Source organism: Mobula birostris, chromosome 18 (genome assembly GCF_030028105.1).
Source record: "Mobula birostris isolate sMobBir1 chromosome 18, sMobBir1.hap1, whole genome shotgun sequence".
NCBI classification, from domain to species: Eukaryota; Metazoa; Chordata; class Chondrichthyes; order Myliobatiformes; family Myliobatidae; genus Mobula; species Mobula birostris.
The window spans coordinates 64,998,672-65,023,416 of record NC_092387.1 but is presented as its reverse complement, the minus strand read 5'-3'; the positions used below and the strand labels follow the sequence as shown (position 1 = coordinate 65,023,416).

At 43.9% G+C, this 24,745-nt stretch overlaps 1 protein-coding gene across 4 annotated transcripts in view; it reads right to left on the bottom strand.

Annotated features, from left to right (window-relative positions):
* The window catches only part of zmiz1a (zinc finger, MIZ-type containing 1a), a 451,595-nt gene that overhangs the window by 178,245 nt on the left and 248,605 nt on the right, over nt 1-24,745 (bottom strand). For all 4 annotated transcript variants that reach the window (XM_072282833.1, XM_072282834.1, XM_072282836.1 and 1 more), the window contains exon 4: nt 10,161-10,274. In XM_072282833.1, coding sequence (XP_072138934.1) covers nt 10,161-10,274 — 114 coding nt within the window. The remainder of the gene's footprint in view (nt 1-10,160; nt 10,275-24,745) is intronic.

Below are 24,745 nucleotides of genomic sequence, written 5' to 3'. Positions count from 1 at the left end.
TCGCGCGCTCTCAAGTGCTCTCGCTTTCTCTCTCGCTCGCTCTCTCTCACTTGCTTTCTCTCTGGTGCTCGCGCTCTCTCTTGCTTTCTCTCGCTCGCTCTCAAAAAAATTGATTTCCGTGACATTCTATGTAATTTGCTGGCATCAGGGAGCCTCTATTAATATGCGGGAGACTCCCGGAACTTCCAGGAGAGGTGGGATGTCTGGAATGTACTCTTTTCCTAGATGCTGCCTGGCCTGTTGAGTTCCTCCAGCGTTTTGTGTGTGTTGCTCGAACATACAGGTATACCTAATAAAGCGGCCACTGAGTACACACGCTTCGATAATAAATTGACTTTGAACGTTTCAAATACAGAGTTCTGTGTAATCACCAACGCTAACACTGACCACTGCTCTACTGTAGTAACTAAAGCACAGCAGAAGCTAGATTTCACAGGGGCACATTCTGATATATATATGCAATGCATGTTGCTCTGCTTTTAGATATTTACATGTTCAACACAATCACGTTTCCCATTCATTAGCGGTGAACTGTGCAGAGACCTCTTACAATGCTGAAGTTGTAATGATGCCGAGAGGTTAAATGGGTTTTAATTTGTCTCCCAAACACAATAAACACAGAACTAATCTGCTTTTTAAAGGCTACTGAGAGGGTAAAAAAAATGAAAGGACACTCCATCTGTAATTAAAATAACTTTGCAGTGGATGGGTGACCCTCAGCTCTGCAGGAAGCTGTGGACCTTCTGAGGCTTCACTCTCAGAGTAAAATTGCTGACAGAGCCTGAGATAGTTACAGCAGGGAAACGGGGCCTGAAGCTTAATGAGTCTGCACTAATCTTCACTCTGTAGAGAAAATTTACAAGGATGTTGCCACAACTTGAGTTATACCAAAAGGATGAACAGTTTAGGACTTTACTCCCTGGAGTTTAGCAGAATGAGGAGAGATTTGATAGAGGTATACAAAATTATCAGGGGTATAGACAGGATAAATGGAAGAAGGCTTTTTCCACTGCGGTTGGGTAAGCCTAGAATTAGAGGTCATGGGTTAAGGGTGAAAGATGAACTGCTTAAGGGGAGAATGAGGAGAAATGTCTTCACTCAGAGGGTGGAACAAGCTGCCAGCAGAAGTGATGGCTTCACATTTGATTTCAACACTTAAGCGAAATTTGGGTAGGTACAAGGATGGGAGTGGTATGGAGGGCTATGGTCTGGGTGCAGGTTGATGGGACTAAGCAGATTAATGGTTCAGCATGGACTAGATGGGCCGAAGGGCCTGTGTTCTGAGCTGTAGTGTTCTATGCCTCTATGGTCATCCAACCACCCATTTACCCTAATCCTAACTCAGCCCACTGTATTCCCCCTCCATTCCCATCTACTGCTCCCAGGTTCGACCACTCACTCGCACACCAGTTCAAAGTTCAAAGCAAATTCATTATCAAAATACGTATATTTTTCACCACATACTACCCTGAGATTTATTTTCTTGCAGGCATATACCAAGGGCAACTTACCAATGAACCTTCCCAACCTCCACGTCTTGGGATGTGGGATAAAACAGGAGTACCTGTGACCACATGGTCACAGAGAGCTCGTGCGAACTCCGCAAGGATGCCAGGATTGAAACGGGGATTCTGGAGCTGTTTGGTGGAAACAGCACTAAGATTGAGGCTCCTGATCCTGCCGTGTAGGCCAAACCTTCAGTGCTGTTTATAATCATAACACTGCCCCCAGAGCAATCTAAAAGGAGCTCAGTTGCCCAAGTCCACATTTAAATGGTCCAATTTAATACCAGAGAATGTATACAGTGTACAACCTGAATTCTTACTCTTCACAGACATCCACGAAACAAGAATCCTCAGAACCCTGAAGCCCACCTTGCCCTCTTCCAACACACAAGTTTAATTGTCAGTCAACTGGACATGAATACCCAGGGATACAGCCAAACCAAACTGTGTTCCTCTGGTGTTAAGGTACAAGACACAGTACCAACAATCATACACAGCACAAAACAGATATTAACACATATAAGATACAGTAAACAAAGAGTCACACAAAGATAATAATCTAGCCCAAGTCCCTGAGTGTCATGTCCTAGAGATTGATGGCGTATGGGACGTTGCTGGCAAGAACAAGCCTGTAGTAGTCCTATCATCACGCACTAGTGCAACCGCAGAGAAACACAATCCAGCTTGTCTTCTGTCAAGTGAACACTGGAGGGCAGCACTGACAAGAGAGGCCAGACCCTAACACGGTCTGAATCAACTCAGTTTAACTCTGGGCTTCTTCTAACCTTGGCTTATGTACCTGGATCAGTAGTCAGGGTAGAACAATTTGGAGTAAAGTTCCAAGCACCCCAATGGAATAGTGAAATTGTAATCAATTAATTTTTTTGATCTGGTATTAAAAAGTTAGCATTGTCAATGGTGTCTGTTAAAATATATATCTGTCTCACTCACTAATATACTCAGGAGAAGGAGATGGGCTGAATGGCTTCTTTCTGCTCCTATGTCTTCTAGTCTTTTTATGCTTTTTTTAATGTGTGGCTTTCCTGCTCTGGTCTGAATGTGAGATACTAGACTCCAATCAATAGATAGTCCTGAACTAGGTTCATTTCCAGACCAACCACTGTTTATGGAAAAGAGCCCATAAGATGCTGGAGGAACTCAATGGGCCAGACAACAAGCTGTGGAGGGAAACAGATAGTCCACGCTTCAGATCGAGAGACCCTCCATTCAGACTGAAAGATGTTCGGGTGAAGCGTCTCAACCTGAAACCTCAACTGCCCATTTCCCTCCAAAGAAGCTTCCTGACCTGTTGAGTTCCTCCAGCAAATTGTGTATTCAATCTGCAGTCTCCTGTGTCTCCGGGATACCAGACTCATCAAGTCAGGAGCATTGGAGGTAGGAACCACATCAGCAGGTTCAGGAACAGTTATCACCCTTCAATCATCAGGCTCCTGAACCAGTGTAGCTAACTTCACTCACCTCAACTCAAGGACCCCACAACTCATGCTCTCAGTATTAGTGTATCTATCTATCTATCCATCAATCTAGTTATTTTTGTCTTCTTTTGCAAATTGGTTGTTTGTCAGTCTTTGTGTAGTTTTTCATTGATTCGAATGTATTTCTTTGTTCTACTGTGAATGTCTGCAAGAAAGTGAATCTAAGGGGAGTATATGGAGACATATATGTACGTTGAAAATAAATTTACTTTGAACTTTGAAAGAAAAGCAAAAAACTGCAGAAGTTGGAAGTCTGAAATAAAAAACCAAAAGAATGTTGGGAGTTAATGTTTCAGGCCAATCAAGTATTAAGTCTGGTGAACCATTGTGTACCTGAAATGCTAACTTTGTCTCTCTCTACAGATGCTGCCTGACTTGTTGGGTATTTGTGCTTTTAGAGCAGGGGTCCCCAGTCTTTTTTGCATTGTGGACCGGTTTAATATTGACAATATTCTTGCGGACCGGCCGACGGGGGGGGGGGGGGGGGGGCGCAGTAGGGTTGCCAACGGACAAGAGTAGCAGTCAAATAGGTTGTGTTTACCCTGAGAAAGACTCCAATGACCATGAAGCTTTGCGCGGGCATCAGTGCGCATGCGTGTACGTGCTGATTTTTTTCTACAAATCGTTTTTGGCATTTCTGTCTGGGAGGTGGGGAGGGTGATGTTAATCATGACTGGAATATAGGTGATAAGTGGCTAATACACTCAATTTCATTTCTAAAAGGGTTTATCTAACGAATTTAATATTAAACACACAGCGCATATTTTCCTCGCATGAATATAGTGATAAGTCAATTATCAGGGGAGGACAAGGGAGCTTGAAGTAAGTGTTGAACGAACTTCCAGTAGAAGTGGTAGAGGCAGGTTCGATATTATCATTTAAAGAAAAATTGGATAGGTATATGGACAGGAAAGAAATGGAGGGTTATAGGCTGAGTGCAAGTCGGTGGGACTAGGTGAGAGTAGCGTTCGGCATGGACAAGAAGGGCAGAGATGGCCTGTTTCCGTGCTGTAATTGTTATATGGTTATATAAGTCACTTACAAGTCAATAGCATCATAACATTTTAAGTAACGTTTGGATATTAAACACACAGCACATTATTTTCCCCGTATGAACATATAAAATCATTGCAACACACAAATATCGCTGAATCAGTGGGAGCCCTGGGCTTATTTCCCTGCAACAAGACGGTGCCATCGAGGGTGATGGGAGACAGCAATACTTGAAGGGGGTTCCTTATGTCCAGTCTATTCCGCAATTTAGTTTTCGTTGCATTCATTGCAGAGATATGTTGGAAATGGAAGCAACGTTTTCAGTGCTCTCGTGACTACCTCAGGATATTTAACCTTGACTCTGATCCAGAATGCCGGCAGAGATGTTATGTCAAACATACTCTTCAACCCGCCGTCATTTGCAAGCTCGAGGAGTTGATCTCCTTCCCGCGCTGACATGGATGACGCGTGCGTAATGACCTCGCGCGCGTTCAAGCTCAACAGTGGGCGTGACAGGGAATGAGGAAAGGTGCAGCTGACTCATATCGCCAAATCATATCGTTTCCTCGCGGCCCGGTAGCACATGCTTTGCGGCCCGGGTGGTTGCGGACCGCTGTTTTAGAGAAGTGGACAGTAACAAACACAAAATGCCGAACACACTTAGCAGGTAAAGCAGCATTTATGGAAACGAATAAGCTTTCACCATTCCAGGCCAAGTCCCTTCTTCAGGACTGGAAAGGAAGAGTGAAAGAGCCAGAATAAGAAGGTGGGGAGAGGAGGAGGGGGCAGTAATTACCGATGTCCCACTGAAAATAATTCATATTAAAAGGACAGAGTTTTTCATCTTCTTTCAGACATCAGCAGACAAGCACAGATGGGCCTGTTTCAGTGGTGCGAGAATGAGTGGCAGCTCTTGCCGGCAGCCCCCAGCACGTGCTTAGTTTGCATGGGCTGTTAACTCAAAAGGTGCATTTTGATGTACACGTGACAAATACAGTAAATAAATCTGATCTGATTCCCTGTTGGTAGTAATTGAGAAGAGGGTGTGTGTGAGAGTGGGTGGGAAAGATGGGAAAGGGGCTTGCTTTGTTGTTGTTGGTTTGTTTTCTTGTGCTGTTCCTGTTGCTCGTGTTGTTTTGCTGAACGTTGTGAACTTGCAACATTGACACTGGAATGCGTAAGCGACACTTGCCGTCTGCCCCCAGCACATCCTCAGACTGTGTTGGTTGTTAAGGCAATCGGCACTTTTCAGTGCATGTTCCAATGTGCTCCAACAGATAGATGTATCTGAATCTTTCGGGGTGCCTAGGCGCGACTCGAGTAGCAGCAGTACTCTCAATGGATATGATTAAATATTCCCGTTTCAGCCTGATACAGCTGCTTCCAAGGTCAGTACAGTCAGCAAAGATGTCTTAATGTGATTAAATGAACTATTGCTGCTTAAAACCGACGGAAACAACCCCTCAGAGGAAGCGTGGGCGTAGATCAGGGTTACAAGTGCGTTTAAGGAAACGGGGTTTTAAACTCCCAATACCGACTATCTTGCTGGTGAATAAAATCGATGATCTCAGAGCCAGGGTGCTGAATCAGAGGGACATTAGGACCACCTGTGTCCTTCGTTTCATGGAATCCTGGTTAACCCCTTCCATACCGGATGCAGCGATCCAGGTCGACGGGTTTATTATACACCATCAGGATAGATCTACAGAGTCTCTCAAAAGCAGAGGTGGAGGAGTATGCCTCATGATCAACAGACCTGGAATATCTAGCAGTAAAGTTCCGTCCTTTTTACCTACCACGGGAGTTCTCTGTGGTCATTCTGGTAGCAGTTTACATTCCACCTCAGGCCAATGTCAAACAGGCTTTAGATGATCTGAGTAATGGGATCAACATGCATGAAACAGCGCACCCTAACACCTTCACCATCGTTTTGGGAGATTTTAACCAGGCCAGTCTGAAAAAAATCACTAAGCAACTACCATCAACAGATCACTTGCAATGCCAGAGGAAACTACACACTGGACCATTGCTACACCACCATCAGGAATGCCTACCATGCTATTCCACGCCCTCACTTTGGGAAGTCTGATCACCTGGCTGTACTTCTACTCCCCAAGTACAGGCAGAGACTGAAGACTGCAGCACCAGCAGTGAGGACCAAGAAGATATGGACAAGGGAAGCACAAGAACGCCTATAAGACTGCTTTGAATCTGTGGACTTGTCTATATTCAGGGATTCATCTTTGAATCTAGATGAGTATGCTGCAGTTGTTACCAGCTTCATTAAAACCTGTGTGAATGAGTGTGGCCCACAAAGACTTACTGTACATTCCCAAACCAAAAGCTGTGGATGAATCAGGTGGTACATCGTCTGCTGAAACCTAGATCTGTGGAATTCAAGTCTGGCAACCCAGGCCTTTACCAGAAAACCAGGAATGATTTGCGGAGGGCTACTTCAGGGGCAAAGAGACAACTTCGAGGTTGGAGGTGACATCGGATGCACGGCAACTCTGGCAGAGTCTGCAAGACATTACTTCCTGCAGAGCGAAACCTAACAGCATGAATGACAGTGATGCTTCACTACCAGATGAACTCAACACCTTCTATGCACGCTTTGAAAGGGAGAACACAACTACAGCTGTGAAGATCCCTGCTGCACCTGATGGCAATGTGTTCTCCGTCCCAGAGGCTGATGTTAGACTGTCTTTAAGAGAGTGAACCCTCGCAAGGTGGAAGGTCCCGATGGAGTACCTGGTAAGACTCTGAAAACCTGTGCCAACCAAATAGCGGGAGTATTCAAGGACATTTTCAACCTCTCACTGCTACAGGCGGAAGTTCTCACTTGCTTCAAAAAGGCAACAATTATACCAGTGCCTAAGAAGAATAATGTGAGCTGCCTTAATGACTATCACCTGGTAGCACTCACATCGACAGTGATGAAATGCTTTGAGAGGTTGGTCATGACTGGACTGAACTACTGTCCCAGCAAGGACCTGGACCCATTGCAATTTGCCTATGGCCACAATAGGTCAATGGCAGACGCGATCTCAATGGCTCTCCACAGGGCTTTAGACCACCTGGACAACACAAACACTTACGTCAGGATGCTGTTCATCGACTGTAGCTCAGCATTTAATACCATCATTTCTACAATCCTGATTGAGAAGTTGCAGAACCTGGGCCTCTGTACCTCCCTCTGCAACTGGATCCTCAACTTCCTAACCAGAAGACCACAATCTGTGTGGATTGGTGATAACATATCATCCTTGCTGACAATCAACACTGGCACATCTCAGGGGTGTGTGCTTAGCCCACTGCTCTACCCTCTATACACACATGGCTGTGTGGCTTGGCATAGCTCAAATACCATTTATAAATTTGCTGATGATACAACCATTGTTGGTAGAATCTCAGATGGTGACGAGAGGGCATACAGGAGTGAGATATGCCAACTAGTGGAGTGGTGCCACAGCAACAACCTGGCACTCAACGTCAGTAAGATGTAAGAGCTGATTGTGGACTTCAGGAAGAGTAAGACGAAGGAACACATACCAATCCTCATAGAGGGATCAGAAATGGAGAAAGTGAGCAGCTTCAAGTTCCTGGGTGTCAAGACCTCTGAGGATCTAACCTGGTTCCAACATATCGATGTAGTTACAACACGGCAAGACCGCGGCTATACTTTATTAGGAGTTTGAAGAGATTTGGCATGTCAACAAATACACTCAAAAACTTCTATATTTGCACTGTGGAGAGCATTCTGACAGGCTGCATCACTGTCTGGTATGGAGGGGCTACTGCACAGGACTAAAAGAAGCAGCAGAAGATTGTAAATCTAGTCAGCTCCATCTTGGGTACTAGCCTACAAAGTACCTAGGACATCTTTAGGGAGCAGTGTCTCAGCAAGGCAGTGTCCATTATTAAGGACCTCCAGCACCCAGGGCATGTCCTTTTCTCACTGTTACCATCAGGAGAAGAAGCTGCAGAAGATCGTGAACACGGTGCAGCACATCACACAAACCAATTTTCTATCCGTGGACTCACTTTACACCGCACGCTGTTGGAGCAGTGCTGCCAGGATAATCAAGGACACGACCCACCCAGCCAACACACTTTTCGTCCCTCTTCCCTCCAGGAGAAGGCTCACGAGCTTGAAGACTCATATGGCCAGATTTGGGAACAGCTTCTTTCCAACTGTGATAAGACTGCTGAACGGATCCTGACCCGGATCTGGGCCGTACCCTCCAAATATCCGGACCTGTCTCTCGGTTTTTTTGCACTACCTTACTTCCCATTTTTCTATTTTCTATTTATGATTTATAATTTAAATGTTTAATATTTACTAATTTTAACTATTTTTAATATTTAGTATTTGTAATCCAGGGAGTGGGAAGCGCAGAATCAAATATCGCTGTGATGATTGTATGTTCTAGTACCAATTGTTCGGTGGCAATAAAGTATAAAGTATAAAGGTAGGAGGTCAGAAGCCTGAAGGCACACACTCAGCGATTCAGGAACAACTTCTTCCTCTCTGCCATCCGATTCCTAAATGGACATTATTCTTTGGACACTACTTCACTTTTTATTAATATACAGTATTTTTGTTTTTGCACGTTTTTTAAAAAAATCTATTCAATATACATAACTGATTTACTTGTTTGTTTATTTTTTATTTTTTTTTCTCTCTGCTAGATTATGTATTGCATTGAACTGCTGCTGCTAAGTTAGCAAATTTCACATCACGTTGGTGATAATAAACCTGATTCTGAATTCTGAATTCTGAATCTGAATATATTTATCATTTGGCAGTGTGTAAAGGGGACATTTGTTCCTCTCAATGATTTATTTCAAACTGCACTGGAGGCCAGGGACTCCTGTCCCTGTTATGTTGGCCACCAAAGGCACTGAGGGGAACAAGGAACTGAACGGTGGTGAGGTATGGTGATTGGAGTAAGGTTTGGTTCGGTAGTTACAGTCCACTTCTCTGAAAGCAAGTCAGGCAACATCTGTGGAGAGAGAAACTTTTAATGTTTCAGGTCCTTGATGTTTCATCAGATTTAACACCTCATTGACCTGAAGCATCAACTCTGATGCCGTCTGAATATTCCCAGCACTCTCTCTGTTTTTTATTTCAGACTTCCAGCACCTGCAAAATTTGATTTTGCTTTCCTACCTTTCAAAAGGCTCTTGAATCGATGAGTTTGCCATCCCGGAGATGCACTCCTTCAGTCGGAATCCCAAACATTACCCTTTCCCTTGGAATCCTGGGATGACTTACATAAATCTAACATGAATGTCAATAAAGCCATGCGGGCTATTTGTTGGTTTTTAGTTGAGCTGAATCAATTTTCAAACCAGGATGAATACCGTTTTAATGAGCTTCAATGTGAAAACCATAAATCATCACTAGCCTTCAAAAAAAAAGGCATTAACATTTAATTACATTGTATTTTCTATCTCAATAGCCTCCCTGCAGTAAAAGGAAGAAAACTCCTGGGGAAGCCTCGTGACTTCCTGTTGGCAGATTGCAGCCATGTTTCTTGGGAACCAACATTGGCAGAAAGGGGTTATCCATGAGACCATAGACCGTATGTCAGAGGAGCAGAACTAGGCCAAGTCAGCCTGTTCAGTCCATTCTGCCATTCCATCATGGCTGATTTGTCACCCCTCTCAACACCATCTTCCTGCTTTTCCCGGTAATCTTTGACACCGTCACTAATCAAAAAATGTACAATCTGTTTTAAATATACCCAATGACTTGGCCTCCACAGCTGTCTGTAGCAATATATTCTATAGATTCAGCACTCTCCCGCTAAAGAAATTCCTCCTCATCTCTGTCCTGTAGCTATGTCCCTGTATTCGAAGACTGTGCCCTCTGGTCCTAGGCTCCCTCACCGTAGGGATGATCTTATAGAGGTGTATAAGATCATGAGGGACATAGATAGATTAAATGAGGGATGATCTGATTCCATGTCCATTCTACCTAGGCCTTTTGATATTCATGATATACGTTAATGACCCATGAACTCAAGGGTAAGTGACCCTCACAGCAGTTTCAAGCTGGGGTCCTGACAAACAGGCCAGGTTCGGAAAGGCTTGTTGTCGTGCTATAACCTCCAGACCAACTACAGCTGGCAACGAGGAGAAAATGTCCGGGGTAACTCACCGTCAAACATCCCATCAGACTCTGCTCGAAGGGCCGCTGAAACGCTCGCGGGTCGCCACACCAGTCAAGCAGCTCGGTGGCTGCAGTCTGGAAGTTTGCTGGGTTCTGTAGGTGCTGTGGGACGGAGAGAGATCAGTTGAGAGTTGTAAAGCACAAAAACAAGATTTCAGTCTGCATATATTTATATTTGTACATATTTATGAATGTGCACGTGTGTTTGTGTGTGTGTTAGTGAGTACATACACGGGCACATTCAGTGGTCACTTTATTACGTACACCGGTAAACCTGCTCGTTAATGCAAATATCTACTCAGCCAATCATTTGGCAGCAATTCAATGCACAAAAAAAATGCAGACATGGTCAAGAGGTTCAGTTGTTGTTCAGACCAAACATCAGAATGGGGAAGAAATGTGATCTAAGTGACTTTGATCATGGAATGATTGTTGGTGCCAGATAGGGTGGTTTGAGTATCTGAGAAACGGCTGAGCCCCTGGCTTTTCACACAAATAGTCTCTAGAATTTACAGAGAATGGTGTAAAAAACATCCAGTGGGTGGCAGTTCTGTGGGTGAAAATTCCTTGTTAATGAGAGGTCAGAGGAGAATGGCCAGACTGGTTCAAGCTGACAGGAAGGTGACAGTAACTCAAATAACCACACGTTACCAGTGGTGTGCAGAAGATCATTCTGAACACTCAGAATGTCAAACCTTGAAGCAGATGGGCTATAGCAGCAGAAGACCATGAACATAAACTCAGTTACCATTTTATTAGGTAGAGGAGGCATCTAATAAAGTGGTCACTGACCGTAACGTGTGAATGTATTTGCATATATGTACATGCATGTCTAAGTATTTATGCGTGTGCATGTTTGAACAGAAACCTAACCTGGTCCCAACAAATCGATGCTGCTAGGGAGAAGGCAGGACAGTGACTATACTTCATTAGGAGTTTGAAGAGATTTAGTATGTCAACAGAAACACTCAAAAACTTCTATAGATGTACCGTGGAGAGCATTCTGACAGGCTGCATCACTGTCTGGTATTGGGGGGGTGGGGGGGGTTGCTAATTCACAGGACCAAAAGAAACTGCAGAGGGTTGTAAATCTAGTCAGCTCCATCTTGGGTACCAGCCTCCAAAGTTCCCAGGACATCTTTAGGGAGCGGTGTCTCAGGAAGGCAGCTTCCATTATTAAGGACCTCCAGCACCCAGGGCATGCCCTTTTCTCACTGTTACCATCAGGCAGGAGATACCGAAGCCTAAAGGCACACACTCAATGATTCAGGAACAGCTTCTTCCCCTCTGCCATCCGATTCCTAAATGAACACTACCTCACTTATTTAATATATATTATTTCTGTTTTTGCACAATTGTTAATCTATTCAACATACATATACTATAACTGATTTATTTATTGATTACTTTTTCTTCTTCTATATGATGTATTCCATTGAACTGCTGCTGCTAAGTTAACAAATTTCACGACGCAAATAAACCTGATTCTGATTCTGCACGCAAGCAAATAGACATGCAGAAGGACTCACACATTCAAACTCTCCCAAACACAGATGAATATAGAAACACATATACAAGCAAAGTCACACACACACACACACACACACACACACACACACACAGTTCCTTAACTACTATTCTGTTACTCATAAAGATGATGGCTTATATAAAGCTTCCTTTGTTTCCCTCTCGGCTGAGATCTACAATCAGTCGTGGGTTTGAAAACGTGCTGTTTCACACAGATAAGGAGGGAGGAAATCGGCACTTTAAGTTTCCAAAGCAAAAACCAAGTTTGGAAGGAGAAGAAAACCCAAAGACTCCTGACCTCTTCTGCATCGAAATAACAAACCATATCTAACATGAAGACGTGGTAGAAATGTCCCCAAGGGCCTATTGCCTGACCCAGGCTCCTGCACTTCTCCAAAATGTCACAGTGTCTGGTGTTTGCCGCTTGGCCCATTGATCCTATGCTGATTTACAAATGAATACTGCACCTCTACAAAGGCGTTGAAAGCAATGGACAGCCTCCAGAAGAGGAGAAATGCCTCCAGAAGCAAATGGTGGAATTTTCCATGGATAGAAATGTCCACAAAAGTAACGAATAGAGCTCAGACACCATCAGGAAAAGCTCTCCCCATCAGTGAACAAATCTACAAGGAGCGCTGCCACAGGAAAGCAGCATCCATCATCAAGGACCCCCACCATCCAGGCCGTGCTCTCTTCTTAGTGCTGCCATCAGGAAAGAGGTACAAGAGACTTAGGTCCCACACCACTAGGTTCAGGAACAGTTATTACCCTCAACCATCAGGCTCCAAGAAAAGTGTGGATAACTTCACTCCAGCACTGGACTGATTCCACATATGGACTTATTTTCAAAGACTGCAACTTATGTTCTCAGTATAATATATTTCTTATGTATTTATGATGGTTACTATTTCTTTTTCATGTTTCTGCACAGTTCTCTACATTTGCACATTGGCTGTTTGTCCATCTCCGTGCATAGTTTCTCATTTACTCTATTATGGTTCTTTGTGTCTGCTGTGAATGCCCCCAAGAAAATGAATCTCAGGGCTGTAGGTGGTGCCATATACGTACTTTGATCACGAAGTTACTTTGAACTTTGACTTGCAATAATTCCCTCAGGAATCAAATGGGAGTTGAATAGAAGCTTTATTACCAACAGATTCAAGATTTAAGATTGTTTATTGTCTTTCTTCAGTACACTAATATAAAGGAGAACAAAATGAATCGTACCCCAGATCTGTTACAGTAGAAAAACACATCAAACTTAAATAATACCACAAAAAAACAAAAAAAACATAGAATAAATATAAATATGAAAGTAATCCTGTATGTACATGTAATCGTTATATACATAGGAACACACTCAAAATGCTGGAGGAACCGAGTAGGTCAGGCAGCATCTGTGGAGAGGAATGAACAGGCGGTGTTTCGGGCCGAGACCCTTCAGCAGGTCTCAAATGGAAGGGGGAAGAGGCCAGAATGAAAAGGTGGAGGGAGGGGAAGGAGGCTAGCTAGAAGGGATAGGTGAAGCCAAGTGAGTGGGAAAGGTAAAAAGCTGGAGACTGATTATACACTGAGTGATTGTATGTACATAAAGTGACACTCGGTGATGTGGTGGTGGGGTGGATTAATGGGTGGAGGTGCTAATCAGCCTGATGGCTTGGGAGGCAACTGATTAATGGTGGATTCAATAATCTCAGTCCATGAATTCAGACTCAAACTAAAATGTAAATCTCTCAACTTCAGATTCCTTCCGTGGTCTCTAAGAAGAGGTTTCATATTTCATTTTACAGTGCACCACTTCCTTCAGCTTCAACTACTTTTCAGACTTCCCCTGAGTAGAGATACATAATTAAATCCTGGAGCTACAATTATTGGAAACCAAAATGTAATAAGAACTGGCCTTGAAAATACTTGAAGTATACTGTATATGTAAGCTTAATGACCTTGTTTTAAAAATACATATTTGAGTAAAATAAATATATTTTTATATTTATTTTACTTAGAGATACAGTGCAGTAACAGGCCTCTCTGGTCCATGGAGCCAATTACACCCACGTGACCAATTAACCTACTAACCTGTACGCCAGAGAGTGGTGAATCTGTGGAATTCTCTGCCCAGTGAAGCAGTGGAGGCTACCTCAGTAAATATATTTAAGACAAGGTTGGAAAGATTTTTGTATAGTAGGGGAATTACGGGTTACAGGGAAAACATGGTCAAGTCAGCCATGATATTGAATGGCAAAGCAGGCTCGACAGGCCAGATGGCCGACTCCTGCTCCTATTTCTTATGTTATGTTCTTATGTCTTTGGAATGTGGGAGGAAACTGGAGCACCCTTATCTCCCACAGATGCTGGTTGACCTGCTGATTTCTCCAACAGATGGTTTATTGCTGGAGGGTATATTTAAAGTGCAGGTTGATAAGTTCTTGATTAGTAAGGGTGTCAAAGGTTATGGGGAGAAGGCAGGCGAATGGGGTTGAGAGGAATAATAGATCAGCCATGACTGATGGGCTGAATGGTCAACTTCTGCTCCAATGTCATATGGTCTCCCCTCCTGAGGATGTACCCAAGTCATTGCCCTTGGCTTCCAGGAGGTTGTGTATTGATCCACTGACACAGTCACGGGGAGAATGCTCGAACTCCTTACAGCCAGCAGCGGAAATTAAACCCAGCTCACAGGCGCTGTAAAGCGTTACGTTGCTATGCCACAAGGTTGTCCTTGATAAGGTATACTTAAAATATATTCATCAGGTGTGCACGGCCAACAACAAAGGATTTAGTGAATGAAAGAATGATGCACAGTTATACCAAGCACGTTTATAACTGTGAACGCTTTCTGAATGGTTTTGTGTGAAAGATACACATTTACTCCTTTAAACTGTAAAAGATGTACAGCATGAAGCAAGTTAAAGTTTTACTGTTATGACTTCATGACTGTAAGTTCCTATGAGGTTATCCATCTTGGCAAAACATTCCAGTAACTGCAGGCAGCTGACAGATTGAATTTCCTCCTCTCCCTTCAAACTTTTATTATTTCTTGTCTGCCTGTTCAAAACGTGTGTCTGATTCTTTGCTGTATCCTACTCCTTAATTCTTTCCTCCTGTTTGTCCCAAGCTCATTCACAGGGTCTCTGAAGATGAGTTCACAGACTGATGTTAAATAGCTGGTTAAGAAACCTTCCCACTTCCCTCCTTCCGCCCCACACTGTTACCAACTGTACCCTTCCCAACTTATTCCCCAACACATATCTTCAAGATGAGTGAACATGAGTGAACAAGATGAGTACATTCTTAGTGAACATAATATGACCATGGTTTGACCTATAGTCATCATGAAGAAGCATTGGTGCAGGTGGAGAAAACTCTCCCAAACAAACTTCCATTAATCCATAGAATTAATGCTTTGACAACATCAGCGACCCGGGTTCAATTCCCCCGCTGTCTGCAAAGAGTTTGTACTTGCTCTCTGTGACTATGTGGGTTTCCTTCAGATGCTCCAGTTTCCTCTCACATTCCAGACGTACTGGTTAGTAGGTCAAGTGGTCACATGGGTCTAATTGGGCGGCACTTTTCAGACCATAAGAGACCATAAGACAAAGGAGCAGAAGTCAGCCATTCGGCCCATTGAGTCTGCTCCGCCATTTTATCACGAGCTGATCCATGCTCCCATTTAATCCCACTCCCCCACCTTCAAACCATAACCTTTGATACCCTGGCTACACAGATACCTATAAATCTCTGCCTTAAATGCACCCAATGACTTGGCCTCCACTGCCGCCCGTGGCAACAAATTCCATAGATTCACCACCTTCTGGCTAAAACAATTTCTTCGCATCTCTGTTCTGAATGGGCGCCCTTCAATCCTTAAGTTATGCCCTCTTGTACTAGACTCCCCCATCATGGGAAACAACTTTGCCACATCCACTCTGTCCATGCCTTTCAACATTCAAAATGTTTCTATGAGGTCTCCCCTCATTCTTCTAAACTCCAAGGAATACAGTCCAAGAGCGGACAAACGTTCCTCATATGTTAACCCTCTAATTCCCGGAATCATTCTAGTGAATCTTGTCTGAACCCTCTCCAACATCAGCACATCCTTTCTTAAATAAGGAGCTCAAAACTGCCCACAGTACTCCAAGTGAGGTCTTACCAGTGCCTTATAGAGCCTCAACATCACATCCCTGCTCCTATACTCTATTCCTCTAGAAATGAATGCCAACATTGCATTCGCCTTCTTCACCACCGACTCAACCTGGAGGTTAACCTTAAGGGTGTCCTGCACGAGGACTCCCAAGTCCTGTTGCATCTCAGAACTTTGAATTCCCTCCCCATTTAAATAATAGTCTGCCCGTTAATTTCTTCTGCCAAAGTGCATAACCATACACGTTCCAACATTGTATTTCATTTGCAACTTCTTTGCCCATTCTCGCAATCTATCCAAGTCTCTCTGCAGGCTCTCTGTTTCCTCAGCACTACCGGCCCCTCCACCTGTCTTTGTATCATCAGCAAACTTAGCCACAAAGCCATCTATTCCATAATCCAAATCGTTGATGTACAATGTAAAAAGAAGTGGCCCCAACACGGACCCCTGTGGAACACCACTGGTAACTGGCAGCCAACCAGAATAGGATCCTTTTATTCCCACTCTCTGTTTCCTGCCAATCAGCCAATGCTCTATCCACCTATGTAACTTTCCTGTAATTCCATGGGCTCTTATCTTGTTAAGCAGCCTCATGTGTGGCACCTTGTCAAAGGCCTTCTGAAAATCCAAATACACAACATCCACTGCACCTCCCTTGTCTAGCCTACTGGTAATTTCATCAAAAAATTGTAATAGGTTTGTCAGGCAGGATTTTCCTTTAAGGAATCCATGCTGAGTTCTGCCTATCTTGTCATATGCCTCCAGGTACTCTGTAACCTCATCCTTGACAATCGACTCCAACAACTTCCCAACCACCGACGTCAAGCTAACAGGTCTATAATTTCCTTTTTGCTTCCTTGCCCCCTTTTTAAATAGCATCACTAATGCCTCCACAATCTCCATAGCTACTTCCTTCAGAACATGAGGGTGCATTCCATCTGGTCCGGGAGATTTATCTACCCTTAGACTATTCGGCTTCCTGAGTACCTTCTCTGTCGTAATTGTGACTACGCACACTTCTCTTCCCTAACGCCCTTGAGTGTCCGGTATACTGCTGATATCTTCCTCAGTGAAGACTGATGCAAAATACTCGTTCAGTTCCTCCGCCATCTCCTTATCTCCCATTACAATTTCTCCAGCATCTTTTTCTATCAGTCCTGTATCTACTCTCACCTGTCTCTCACCTTCTAAAAAGCTTTTAGTATCGTCTTTGATATTATTTGCTAGCTTCCTATCATAGTTCATCTTTTCCCTCTTAATGACCTTCATAGTTTCCTTTTGTAAGCTTTTAAAAACTTTCCAATCCTCTGTCTTCCCACTAATTTTTGCTTCCTTGTATGCCCTCTCCTTTGCTTTAACTTTGGCTTTGACTTCTCTTGTCAGCCACAGTTGCATCCTTTTTACACTCGAAAATTTCTTCTTTTTTGGAATATATCTGTCTTGCACCTTCCTCACTTCTCGTATAAACTCCAGCCACTCTGCTCTGCTGTCCTTCCTGCTAGTGTCCCTTTCAAGTCAACTTTGGCCAGTTCCTCTCTCATGCCACTGTAATTTCCTTTACTCCACTGAAATACCGACACATCCAACTTCAGCTTCTCTTTCTCAAATTTCACAGTGAACTCAATCATGTTATGATCACTGCCTTCTAAGGGTTCCTTCACCTCAGTCTCTCTAATCACCTCTGGTTCATTACACAATACCCAATCCAGTACAGCCGATCCCCTAGTGGGCTCAACAACAAGCTGTTCTAAAAAGCCATCTCGCAGACATTCTACAAATTCTCTCTCTTGAGATGAAGTGCCGACTTGATTTTCCCAATCCACTCGCATGTTAAAATCCCCCACAATTATCATAACACTGCTCTTCTGACAAGCCTTTTCTATTTCCTGTTCCTTTCCTATTTCTGGACCAGAAAATAAAAGAGGTAGGAAGTTCTCAGTGACTTATGACTCCAAAGGAACCACTTGAATTCTCCCACTGGACTGCAATGCTGACTTATAAAGATGAATATAAAATAAAATAAACATAAATAAATAAATACCAGTATGCATTTACAATGTGAACAGCACTGGAAAAAGTGGTTTAAAATTTAAAGGAAGTGTGAAGAAGCCAGAATAACAAAGTGGGGGGGAAGGGAAGGAGTACAAGTTGGCAGATGATTGATGAAGCCAGGTGAGGAGAAAGATGGGTGGGAAGCTGGGAGAGGAGCGATGAAGTGAGAAGCTGGGAGATGATAGGTGGAAATGGTAAAGGGCTGAAGAAGAAGGAATCAGTGGACAATGGGGAGAAAGGAAGGAGGAGGGGCACAGGAGGGAGATGATAGGCAGAAGGGAAGGGGCAAGAGGGGAGCCAGAAAACGATAGGTTTCAATGAGATTCCCCCCCCATCAATCTTTTTGAATGCCATCGAGTATAGGCCCAGTGCAAGGACACATGATGACTTTTTCCACAGTGGATTAAGGTGAGGGCATGCTGGTTGTTAAGACAGATGAAACACTTCACTGCATGTGAAAAATACCCTCAGTGGCCGTGGTCACTATATTAGATACCTCCTGTACCTAATAAAGTGGCCACTGAGTGGGATGTTTGTAATCTTTTGCTGCTGTAGCCCATCCACCTCAAGGTTTGACTTGATGGGTGTTCAGAGATGCTGTTTGTAACATGTGGGTTATTTGAGTTATGTGTTCGTGGTCTTCTGCTTCTGGTTCATCTATTTCAAAGTCTGAAGTGTTGCATGTTCAGAGATGCTCTTCTGCACACCACTTGTAACGTGTGGTTATTTGAGTTACTGTCACCTTCCTGTCAGCTTGAACCAGTCTGGCCATTCTCCTCTCTCATTAACAAGGCACTTCTGCCCACAGAATTGGGGTGGGGGGTGGGGGGCAGGAATTAGATGGTTTTTGTTTTTCACACTTTTCTCTGTAATCTCTAGGGACTATTGTGTGTGAAAATCCCAGGAGATAGCGCTTTCTGAGATACTCAAACCACCCCATCTGACACCAGCAACCATTCCATCGTTAAAGTCACTTATACCACATTTCTTCCACATTCTGAAGATTGCTCTGAATGACATCTGTACCTCTTGACCGTGTCTGCATGCTTTTATGCATTGAGTTGCTGCAACATGATTGGCTGATTAGATATTTGCGTTAACAAGCAGGTGTACAGGTGTACCTAATAAATTGGCCACTGAGTGTAAACCTGAATTTGAATCAATGTCTGATCTTCATTCTTCACGGTGGTCTCCGTTAATTCCACTATATTTTCAGCCGGCTGTATCTGAACAGGGCGAGAGGTCTGACACAGAGAGCATTTTCCCCTTGGGGGCCAGCTAGCATTAACGCCAGCTGCCTGCTGCCTCTTTGGCAGTGACCCAGTGGGAGCTTCTGCGGCATGGTATGTGTCTGTGTATCAGCAAGCCAGAGAGGAAATAAAATGGTGCAGCCACTCTGCTTGTTTAAAGCACACCCGTTGAAAAAAGGAGATTTTCACATAAATATCCAGATGCTTCACGACGGAGAGGCAGTGTGTTTAAAGGAGCACGTTGTCTGGGCGCAGGGCCGTTCCACAAGGCTTGTTTAATGTTTGCAAGTGGATGAGCCGGGCTTGCCTGCCAGCTGGGCGCACCTAGTGAGAAGCAATCCTTGCTCATGTTATTCACAGCTTTAATGATGACGGTTGTGTTGTGGTGCTACAGACCATGAGATGAACGAAAAAGGCACCAAGCTGCAATCCAGTCCAGCAAAACAGGATAAGCGAACGACAAAACAGAGAATGCAGAATCAACCAATTGTTACAACACAGAGGGGGGCCAACTTCAAGTAGAGCAGTCCCTTTGGCCTATGATGTGGTGCTGACTCTTTAACACACTCCAAGATCTAACCCTTCCTTTCTACATACCCCTCTATTTTTCGATTATCCATGTGCCTATCAACACGTTTCATAAATGTCCTTAATGTATCTGCCTCTACCAACACCCTTGCCAGCACATTCCATGTAACCACCCCACTCTGTTAAAGAACTTACCTCTGACATCCCCCTGTATACTTTCCTCCAATCACCTTAAAATGATGCCCTCTTGTATTAGCTATTTCTGCTCTGGGAAAAGTCTCTGGCTGTCCACTCTATCAATGCCTCTTATCATTTTATATACTTCTATCATCTTATACACCTTCCATCTTCCTTAGCCCCAAAGAAAAAAAAGCATAGCTTGCTCAATCTAGCCTCATAAATCAAGCTCTCTAATCCAGGCAACATCCTGGCGAATCTCCTCTGCACCCTTTCTAAATGCTCCACATCCTTCCTATAATGAGGCGACCAGAAATGAACATGTTTTCCCAAGTGTGGTCTGACTAGGGTTTAACAGAGCTGCAACGTCAGCTCATGGCTCTTGAACTCAACCTGTCAACTAATGAAGGCCAACACACCAAGCACCTTCTTAACAACTCAATGAACTTGCGTGGCAAGTTTGAGGGGCCTATGTTCGTGGACCCCAAGATCCCTCTGTTCCTCAGGCTGCTAAGAATCCTGCCATAGCCCTTGTATTCTACCTTGAAATTCAGCCTTTCAGAGTAACTCACTTCACCCTTCTCTGGGCTGAACTTCACCCTTGATCCCTGATGCTTCCTCATGACTCAGCAGCTTGTTTTGCCGATTGCTCCCCAATTCCTTTTTGAAAGCCCTGCTCCACTAGCCTTACCGATGATGAGCTCTAGATCACAAAAATTCTCTCATTCTGTAGCTTCAGACGTGCATTTGCAACAAGCCTGGGTGCATTGCTCAAATCTACATATTCAGATACATGAAAGTGTACAACAGAGTTCAGATACTTAAAATATAAAAGAGAGGTGAGAGTAGATATTGGAGCACCAGAAAATAATACTGGAGAGATAATAATGGGGGTCAAGGAAATGGTGAATGAATTGAATAAGTATGTATTTTGCATCAGTCTTCAATGTGGAAGACACTAGCAGGATGTTGGAAATTCCAGGTGTCGGGGGTCAAGACGTGTGTGAAGTTACTAATACTAGAAAGAAGGTTCTTGGGAAACTGAAAGGTGTGAATGTAGACGTCACCTGGTCTAGGTGGCATACACCCTAGGTTCCTGAAAGAGGTGGCTGAGAAGATTGTGGAGGCATTAGTAATGATCTTTCAGGAATCACTAGATTGTGGAATGCTTCTGGAAGACTGGAAAATTGCAAATGTCACACCATTGTTCAAGAAGGGAGAGAGGCAGAAGAAAGGAAACTACAGGCCAGTTAATCTGACCACAGTGGTTGGAAGATGTTGGAATCAATTATTAAGGATGAGGTCTCAGGGTACTTGGAGGCACGTGATAAAATAGGCTGTAGTCAGCAAGGGAGGATCTTGCCTGACAAATCTGTTGGAATATTTTGAAGAAATAACAAGTAGGATAGACAGAGGAGAATCAGTTGATGTTGTGTACTTGGATTTTCAGAAGGCCTTTGACAAGGTGCCATACATGAAGCTGCTTAACAAGCTACGAGCCCATGGTATTACAGGAAACATTCTAGCATGGATAAAGCTCTGGCTGACTGGAAGAAGTGGGAATAAAGGGAACCTTTTCTGGTTGGCTGCCAGTAACTAATGGTGTTCCACAGGCGTCTGTGTCAATGTTCCCTCTAATTCGTAATGACCAGTGTGTGCAAAATTCTTGCGGTGTGCAATTTTTTTGAAAAGTGACAACATGTGTGCACTGAATAATTTCTTCAATAAAAACAGTTGGCTGCCAGTTCTAAATCTGCAGAGAAATCATCACAAACTCCAGGTTGTCAATACTGTCCGCATCAGAAACTGGAAAAGGAAATGTGATTGTGTATGATGGTGAAGTGTACTTAACATGCCAACGAGGCAGAAGGTGACAACCTTTTGTGTGCAGTTTAAATTCCTTTGTGTGCTAGTGGCAACAGATGTGTGTGCATGCATACGCGCACACCTTAAAGGGAACATTGGTCTGTGTTGGGACCGGTTTTTTACAATATATGTCAATGATTTGAATAATGGAATTGATGGCTTTGTTGCAAAGTTTGCAGCTGATATGTAGATAGGTGGAGAGGCAGTTAGTTTTGAGGAAGTAGTGAGGCTACAGAAGGGTGTAGACAGATTAGGAGAACAGGCAAAGAAGTGGCAGATGGAATAAAGTGTCGGGAAGTGTATGGTCATGCACTTTGGTAGAAGAAATGAAAGGGTTGACTATTTTCTAAGTGGAGAGAAAATATAAAAAACTGAGGCACAAAGAGACTTGAGAGTCTTTGTGCAGGATTCCCTAATTCCAGTTGCACAGCAACAAAGGCTATGTGCGTGGGAGAGTTTCAGTCACTGTGTGGCCATGCACCCAAGCAGCTTAGCGGGAACAGTGACCATCATCTGAGCTCTACTCAGTGCCTTTCCACCTCCTTCTTAATTAGCCGCTGGTCCGTTATCTTTACCGGCCAGCAACAACATGCTAGGTCCCTGCTGCACCAATTATCTACCTGTCCAAAGTGCAAAATCCTTATGTGCAGCCACGCTTAATTTAGGAAGAATTCCACAGGACAAGACCATTCAGCCCTGGAGACAGAGACAGCTATGCAATTAAATTTAATACCTGGAAGAATTCTCTACCAATCTGCCTGCTTTCACCCAAAGTCCAATTTGATTGACAGCCTTTCCACACCCTGAAGATATGTCTTTTCCACCATAAGCTCTACAGTGGAACAGTTAATTAGATGGTTACTCATAGTTCAGTTCATTCCTGACTTCTGATGCTCTCTGTGTGGAGTTTGCATGTTCTCCTTGAAACTGAGTGCTCTGGTTTCCTCATCCCAAAGACATGAGCCTCAGTGGGTTAATTTGCCACCATCAATTGCCCCAAGTGTGTAGCTCAGAGGCAGAACCTGGGCAGAGTTGATGGGAATATGTTTGATCAAATAGCATTACTGTAAAGGAGTTTGATTGCTAGCATTACCTGATAGACTGAAAGGTCTGTTTCTTTGCTATAGAGAGGGTACAGAGGAGATTTACCAGGATGCTAGCCAGGCAGAATCCATGGAGAGGAATAAACCAGTCTTGACCAAAATGTTGACTGTGTATAACTCTGCATAGATGCTGCCTGACCTGTTGAGTTCCACCAGCATTTCATGTGTGTTAATCTAGATTTCCTGCATGTACAGAATCTCTACAGGATACTGCCTGGATTAAAGAGCATGTCTTATGAGGATAGGTTGAGCAAGCTAAGGTTTTTCCCTTTGAAGCAAAGGAGAATGAGAGGTGACTTGATTGAGGTGTACAAGGTGATAAGAGGCACAGAGAGAGTGGACAGCCAGAGCCTTCTCCCTAGAGTGGAAATGGCTAATACGAGGGGGCATAATTTTAAGGTGACTGGAGGGAAGTGCAGGGATGGATGTCAGAGGTAAGTTTTTTACACAGAGAGTGGTGGCAGAGGCAGATACGTTAGGGACATTTAAGGGACTCTTAGATGGGCCCATGGACAGAAAAATGGAGGGCTACGTGGGAGGGAAGGGTTGAATTGATTTTAGAGAAGGTTAAAAGGTCAGCATGTCGTGAACAGAATGGCCTGCAGTATGCGGTACTATGTTCTCGGACCCAATGGGCCATGTTTGCAATCTGTAGCATCTACAACACGCACTGCAGCTTCTTGCTCGGGTATTTATTTACTTAGAGACACAGCATGGAATAGGTGCTTCCAGCCCTTCGAGCCGCAACGTCCCAACAACATCCGATTCAACCCCAGCCTAATCATGGGAGAATTTACAATGACCAATTAAACTACCAACCAGTATGTCTTTGGAGTGTGGGAGGAAACCGGAGAACACCCACACGCCCACGGGGAGGATGTACACAGACTCGGTACAGGTGACGTTGGAATTGAAGTGCAAACTCTGGCAACCCAAGGTAATAGTGCTGCGCTAACCAATCTTCCGTCCGTGGACTCACTTTACACCGCACGCTGTTGGAGCAGTGCGGCCAGGATAATCAAGGACGCGACCCACTCAGCCAACACACTTTTCGTCCCTCTTCCCTCTGGGAGAAGGCTCAGGAGCTTGAAGACTCGTACGGCCAGATTTGGGAACAGCTTCTTTCCAACTGTGATAAGGCTGCTGAACAGATCCTGACCCGGATCTGGGCCGTACCCTCCAAATATCTGGACTTGCCCCTTGGTTTTTTTGCACTACCTTACTTCCCATTTTTCTATTTTCTATTTATGATTTATAATTTAAATTTTTAATATTTACTAATTTTAACTATTTTTAATATTTAATATTTGTAATCCAGGGAGTGGGAAGCGCAGAATCAAATATCGCTGTGATGATTGTACGTTCTAGTGCCAATTGTTTGGCGACAATAAAGTATAAAGTATAAGTATAACCACTAGCTACTGTGGCACCCAAACTCCCACAGCATCTCCCACCACCAAGAGGGACAAGGGCTGTAGGTGCAGTACAACATCAGGACCTGTCGTTTCTCCTCCACACTGCAACTACTTTGACCTGGAGATACGTCATAAATTAGTAATGGGTAACAGATGCTCACCTCGCCGGGAGTGGTGGTAGAGGCTGAAACACACTATGGACATGTAAGAGACTCTTTGATAGCCACATGGATGATAGGAAAATGGAGGGCGATGTGGGAAGGAAGAATTAGATTGATCATGGAGTAGGTTACAACATTGTGGGCTCAAGGAGCTGTACAATGAAGTACTGTTCTACACCCAGTGGCTCCTTTATTAGGTATCTCCTGTTCCTAATAAAGTGGCCACTGAGTGTGTGCTCGTGGTCTTCTGCTGCTGTAGCCCATCCACTTCAAGGTTCGCCATTGTTCAGAGATGCTCTTCTGCACACCACTGTTGTAACGTGTGGTTATTTGAGTTACTGTCACCTTCCTGT